The 7,099-nt window shown below is 36.7% G+C and overlaps 1 protein-coding gene across 1 annotated transcript; it reads left to right on the top strand.

Annotated features, from left to right (window-relative positions):
* Nucleotides 1–1,967: 1,967 nt before the first annotated feature.
* Nucleotides 1,968–6,704, top strand: LOC143462701 (sodium/hydrogen exchanger 9B2-like). Its single transcript, XM_076960952.1, has 13 exons — nucleotides 1,968–2,168; nucleotides 2,282–2,509; nucleotides 2,646–2,819; nucleotides 3,142–3,287; nucleotides 3,406–3,533; nucleotides 3,634–3,770; nucleotides 3,930–4,118; nucleotides 4,479–4,600; nucleotides 4,774–4,914; nucleotides 5,092–5,188; nucleotides 5,354–5,502; nucleotides 5,647–5,724; nucleotides 5,874–6,704. Exons 2-13 carry the CDS (start codon nucleotides 2,284–2,286, stop codon nucleotides 6,204–6,206), a joined length of 1,920 nt encoding a protein of 639 aa, XP_076817067.1. The 5' UTR covers nucleotides 1,968–2,168; nucleotides 2,282–2,283; the 3' UTR covers nucleotides 6,207–6,704.
* The last annotated feature ends 395 nt before the right edge of the window (nucleotides 6,705–7,099 follow it).

Raw genomic sequence — 7,099 nt, 5'->3', positions numbered from 1 at the left:
AGAGGTGTTTTATATCCTGTTAAAATCTTTTATATTTTTCGACTTTTGTCGTACAGTGACACCACATTGACTTTCCTTTCAACATTAATTCAGCATACAGTAGACTAAGTATTTACTTTGGCGTACGTGAGACTGTCGGTATTTGCAGAATTTCTTCAATAGTTATGAAAGTCCATTACGAGCAGTTAGTTCTTCGAACTGTGTATGTGCCCAGTGAATTGTTAACATGATATAAGTTAGTACCTGAACATTATTAAACTGAGATTGTTCCCAGTTAAACGGCGAACTTCAAACTTCTATTATTTGGAAAAGAATATCTTACACTAATTTAATAAATTTTGAACTTGCTTTTCACAAGATGATACTTATGGACGATAAATTAATTATGAATAATGATGATGCAGTGCATTGGAATATGGCAGCAACTACAACTATTTGAATACTAATGATAAATTGGCATTTGTTTTTCCAGATTAAAATGCTATAGAGAAAAGGAATGCAAAACTGAAAACATGGTCCCTGTAAAATGAACAAAATTGAAAATTTAACAATAAAATGAGGTTTGGCATATTCCTCGATAACATTGGTGCGACATTTTGTTGCGAAATTACTCACATGGACTCAAACTGAGGTCCTCGCTGTTTGATCGCCAATGCTCATTTAAAAGAAAATATTTTTATGTAAGCCATCAAAGTGATATCTTACTTTCCTCTACGTGACGCAGGAAAATGAAACTGGCAGCTATTTTTATCAACTCCTGGGGTTTCCAACCCACTGTGGGTAGAACTCTAATTGTGATAATAATAACAATTCTTATTTTTTCGCTCAAGAGAGCAGTTTATACAAGTTCAGCCAAAATATGAAAAACATGCTTGTCAGATTTTTACCGTAAACGCTGTTATACTAAAGATGGTGAACCAGTGCACTATATTTAGCATACACCAACGTTTCTAAATCTTGTTGACGAAAAAGAATAACGTTGACAAACAACCGCTGTATCTTTTACCATGATTTACGGTCATTTAAAACATTTCAACTTCAAACAAAAGATTACTGGGTTAAAATGGAAAAGTTTTAAGCCCCAAGTTTCGAGTCCGATTTTACCTGGTTCGCTTTACGTCATTCAACGTCATGTGTTATTCGAGTGCAACTGACCGTAAAAACGAAAACAGAAGTTATAAACGCACGTCCGGCAGTTCCCACTTGTCTCGTGTACATTTTCGGTAAAGGTTTTGGTAAAGCGAGCAGATTTGAATACTAAAAAAAGGGGATAACGCTATTGACTATCGAAATAAACTGTAATGTAAAACCACCTGTGTGACGTAGGCTTAGTTCGCACAAATAACAGGATTGTTTTCATCATGTTATACATTGACGTGCGGTATCGGTCAAGGGATCAGGCAATCATGGTGAAATGCTACATCATTGTGACTATAAGTTTTACGTCCAATAGTGCATTTTATTGTACGCTGGTATTGTGTCAAGATCGCTTAGTATTTTATACTGTATTTCCCAACCCAAAAAATTAACTTAGTAAGGTCAATGACGACATACACAATCGAGTGCGTGCTTAATTGAACAAAAATCGTACAACAAATTACAGCATTGTTTCGAACAAATGCAAGTATTTTTATAGTTACGGTACTGTGAAAAATATAAACATTTAGCATATCTATTGCATATCTGAAATGTATGCTTTGTTGTTCAGTCGCTTGTCAATCGTTTGATTTTTAAAGGTTTTTAAACTAACGGAACGGATCTTTTTATATTTATTTTATAATCTTATTACAATATCGTCTAATTCAGAAAAACTTTGTAGTTTTTATTACGAATGATTATTATAGGTCAATATTTTAGAAACGAACGCGCTACTCTTTTCCCTATTAACCGGTTTGTTGTCCATATGAGTTTTTCGCTCTGTTTGACTTGTGACGTCAGCAAAAAACGGTTATAAAATGGGATGCGTAAATTCACAGCTAAGCTTGTCAGCTGAAACATACAACGTTGAACTGAAGAATCAAAGGGAAAGGGAAAATCTTTATATCAATCTGTTCTGTTTTGTGAAAATTGAAGCTGTTGAGATTTTATTCTGCAAGAAAAACTCTTCACCTTTTGGATTGCAATTGCATAAACTTCTTGTTGAGACTGCACCATACAGAAGATATCTGGTAGGTTAAGTTACATCTGTTATAAGACTGTTTATGGAGATTTAAATCTTTACCCTTCTATCTGCACAGAGTTAATAATCTTTTTCATATATAGCATTTGTTCTTATTCAAAGCAATGGATATGTCGAAATCCACTTCCTTCGAGCGGCGAGATTCGGGAATCGAAATAAAAACGCCGCGACGTCAGTCACTGGATCGTCGGTCAAGCGACTCGTTTTCCTCGATGTCCTGTGGATTGGATCAAACAAAACATATGACGAAATTCTCCGCTTCGTCTCCTAAAACCTGGAAACAGATCTTGTGGCCGCCGAGAGGACTTTTTGCAAAATACGTAACATGGAGTGAGTTGATCTCGAACAAGAATCGATTTTAACATCTATCAATTATATTATGAGACATCTGCTTAATGTGAAATTTGCTTGTCACAGGAAGATCAAGTTTATAAGGATCGGCGCTAATTTCAATTTTGTTTCGTAGCCGTGGTTTTAGCCGCGCTTTTTGGCGGTTTGTGGTCGCTCATGCCCGAAGAGATGTCTCCTGATCACGACGTCTTTGATCTTGTTTTGACGGTGATATTTTGCTTTGCTGCTGAACAAATTGTGATAAAAATTCCGATGCCTGACGGATTTCCGCCACTTCCTCCATTGCTAGGTAAGTTGTTTTTAATGGTTTTGTTTTTAGGAAATTTCTTTAGATAAAACATTTTATGTACAGTCAAAGTTTTCGCGGCGCATATAGGTTGAATATTTTTGAGCAATTAGCTGCAATTGTGAGAAATTTGTTACGTACACTCGCGCAAAGAGTGTGGTTTTTATTGTTTGTGGATCATGCTGTCAAAAAAAAACAACCAAATCTATAGTTTGTATACAATAGTGAAATATGTAGTAAAGTGACGTTGTAAACTCTTTTTGATATGACATAGAAAGCAAAAATCTTGCCAATAAAGACTCTATTCAAATTCCACCTTCTATAGCTTCCTTACTCATGGGGTTAATGTTGCGAAATCTTCCCGCTCCAGCCAACATCGCTTACGGTATAAACCCTGACGTCAGCGCCACATTACGGAAGCTCTCCCTCACTGTGATTTTAACAAGAGCTGGACTTGAAATAGACCCGGAGGTTATTGCAAAGCAAATAAATTAGAATGTTGGCGTTTGCTTTTGCTTAAAAGCTTTGCTGCATTGAATACAAGTCATGCCGTTGTGGAGTCATTTTAATTTTCTCAATCATTTTACAGGGAATGAAGAAGGTTAAATGGGCTGTGATTCGCCTTGCCTTTACCCCTTGCATCATAGAAACCGTTTGTATTGGAGTTCTCGGACATTTTATTTTGGGATTTCCTTGGGTTTGGAGTTTTATGACTGGGTAAGTAACGAACTATATAAGAAAGCGATGAATGTTTGCGTATGGTCGTATCATTCAGAAGATTTCAGAGTTTTGAATATTCATAACAATCTCCTTTCAGATTCGTTATCGCCGCGGTTTCTCCAGCAGTCGTCGTTCCTTGTCTCTGTATCCTCCAAGCAAAAGGTTACGGAGTGGCCAAAGGAATCCCGTCTCTGGTGATGGCAGCCTCAGGGATTGATGATGTTCTAGCTATAAGTAAGTGCCAGTTGCTGTTTTTACATTTGCATTTCCCACTGGACAATGTACACATGTAATATCGTTTACTTTGCTTATATAACTCGTACATTAGCAGGCTGTGAAACGAAATTGAACTGCGGGAAATTTTATTCTTTTTTGTTGTTTTCGATATTGTAGCTGGATTTACAATCCTGTTGGGAATTGCGATCCCAGCTGGTCTAGAACATGACATAATTGACGTCATTGTAGGCTGGTTTGAACCAAGCCCACCTCCCACCACAACGACCATGTCCATGACAACTGTGTCATACGAGAATGCCACCATGGTGTCTCTTGGAAACTCGACTCATGGCGAGCATTCAACAGGTATAGCAAAAGTAATTTTAAGTAATACATAGTATAATAATAATAATAATAATAATAATAATAATAAATAATGCTAAATAATAAACATGTTTTTAGCAGACCGTCGATCAATAAATTACTTTTTGATTAACTAACGAAATTTTATTTCTATTAATTCGACCCTGGTCTAATGCAGTTTAAAACGTGATATCTTTAACTAAACATAAGCTCAACTTCTTTATTGATCTTTGGCATAGAGATTGGATTAACTTACCAATGTTCAATACACCACAGTGTAAACATTACATGTCTAGTTACGGGTATTTGCAGTGGTGGATATGTTGACTAGTGCGAATGAATTAAATTTCATTTTTTTTACAGTCACGTCAAATATCGGCAAACAAATTGGAGCGGCCGCTATCGAAGTGGTGATAGGAATTATCGCTGGCCTTGTTCTTGGCTGGTTAATCTCTCACTTCCCACCACGGAAAATGAAATTCAAGGTAAACAATCAGATACAAACTTTTGTTAGGTAAAGAGTCTTTGAATGACTAATGCAGACACAGACAATAAGGCAGAATTATTCAGGTTCTCAACTTTTTCGGACAAAAACTTTCATTTGAAGAAATGTGGTTGTTAGGTATTATAATTTGTTGTTGTTCATTCATTTTATTAGAATTTCTGCCGTGGATTTCTTTTACTTTCGATTGGGATTCTTTTTGTTTTTGGTTCAACGGAGTGGGATATTCCAGGCGCCGGTACTTTGTGTGCCATCATCATGTCTTTCACTGCTTCACTCCACTGGAAGGAGGAAACGGTGAGACCTGGTTTAAAACAAAGACTTTAAAAATGTATTTTTACTTGTTATACTACAGTATTCGCCGCTTATAAGATCCACCTCCGTTCTAGGAGAAATGGAACCTATATGCGGCAACTACTGTATTCTGTTTACACTTTGCCTTGCTAGTGAAACGACAAAGTCTTTCATTTCTAGGCGCCTTTGGCAAAGGCTTGGCATTATATGTGGCTTATTTTTCAACCAATTTTGTTCGGTCTCACTGGAACACTGGTTGATGTAAAAGAAATGGATGGTAATAACTACGTTAAACGACTTTCAATTATATAGCTGGCATTGTATTTAAATCATGTTATTACTTTTTACAAGAATTTACTATTTTTCAAAACCCCTTTAAACTTTATAAAGTAACTTTACAGTCCAATGAGTTCATAGTTGTCACCGTTTTGACTGTTTACAGGTAGAACTGTGGGCCTTGGTTTAGCGGTTTTGGGATGTGCTCTCATTGTTCGATTAATAACCAGTACGTCGGTTACTTTTGGCCTTAAATTTAATCTGAGAGAAAAACTGTTTGTTTCCATTGCTTGGATTCCAAAGGGAACTGTTCAAGTAGGTCACAAAAAGTGTTTGACTAGACTACAGTAACAGCAATAAATTGCTATTTGTAGAGAGAATCTGGTATAAATGGTAAATTTTGTTTGAACGAGTTAAAGTAAGCTCAACCTACCAATTAAACTTCCTTTAATGTTTTAGGCTGCTCTTTGCTCCACTGCCTGGGAAGAAGCAAAAGCTCAAAACCGGCCACCAGAAGAAATTGAGTGGGGAAGGGAGGTAATAGAAGAAATATTTTAATCACTTTCCACTGATCTGGAAAGTTTATTCGATGCCTGAACTGTATAGAGCATGTAGACATATCATAAATGTCATTGTTATTCTGACTAAAGCTGTAATAAAAAAAATCAAATTTTTCATTACGACAGATCTTAGTGCTTGCTGTTCTGATTACTCTCATCACGGCCCCACTTGGAGCTTTTGGCATCGGTTTGTCTGGTCCTAAATTACTGAATCGTAGCGAAATGGGAAATCCCCACACCAACGAAGCGTACATAGAAGATGATGAAGAAGAAGATGATGACGACATAGAGCATTCTCCCGATCAAATCGATAACTCCTCCGATAGCGAAAGATCTTGTAGAAAGAGTGAATCTTTGCCGGGATTACAGGTGATAGTGACCGATCCAACGCTGGATGCGATAGGTCAAGATTTGAAACCTGACTCACTTTGTTTCGAAAGGGAGACTACTAAGCTGTAGAATAACCGCATTACCAGTTTCTACTGCAGTATTGGGTCAGTTTGATCGCCGTCAATTGCGTAACTTTTCACAAAGCTACAGTGCTGTGGGGAAACACGTCTACGCAAACTGATTAGCATGATAAGTTTCGGTAAAGACGTGCTATATACTGCTACATGCATTCTCTGCTTTGGTGTTTAAATGGAATTAGCATGTGCAAGTGATGGAAGGTAAGTTGCTGCATAGCGGTCGGTGTTGGTCTGAAATGAATGTTTTGTTGGAGGAAACCTCAATCTTTTCATGTTGCTTAACGAGAGTTTTACGTTATCGCACCATACGTATTGTGCAATTCTTTCCTTTCTGTTTTAAACTTGCGCGGATGTTCGTTCTTCATACAATGTGTTATAATTTCTTGCAGGTTTTTACGTTTACATTTGATACCTTGTTGTTTCAATATCCTCCGTAGTTTTATGTATCTTTGTAGTGCACAATGGAAATAAAAAATATCAGCATAACGAGACTTATTTTCACAGACTGCAGCGTCAAAATAAAGTTTGAAAGAAAAGAAAAAATACGCGAGGCTTTATAATATAAAAGTATCAGCGGCCATTACATTTGGCGATTCTCCATTACTTGATTTCTTCCTGCTGTAAAAGAAAAAAAGCAATTCTGTGTGTTTTCTGCAACACCTTCCATGTAGAGTTCATGCAAATGCTCTTCAGGAAAAAGAAAGTTTGCGATTAGGCTATAACAACTTTTTTGGTTCGCTGTGAAAACGCGAGCAAACAAAAAGAAAGACCTGAATATAGTGAGCAAGCTCGAGACGGTAAACATCATCTTATATGTAAAGTTTATAGCTTTGTGACTTGCCTTCAATTGCCTGCAAGCTCTGTTCATATAATAAAGTTCTATAA

The sequence above is a fragment of the Clavelina lepadiformis genome, chromosome 6, assembly GCF_947623445.1.
Source record: "Clavelina lepadiformis chromosome 6, kaClaLepa1.1, whole genome shotgun sequence".
NCBI lineage: Eukaryota > Metazoa > Chordata > Ascidiacea > Aplousobranchia > Clavelinidae > Clavelina > Clavelina lepadiformis.
Note: the sequence above shows the minus strand (reverse complement) of the source record. Positions and strands in the feature narration are given on the sequence as shown.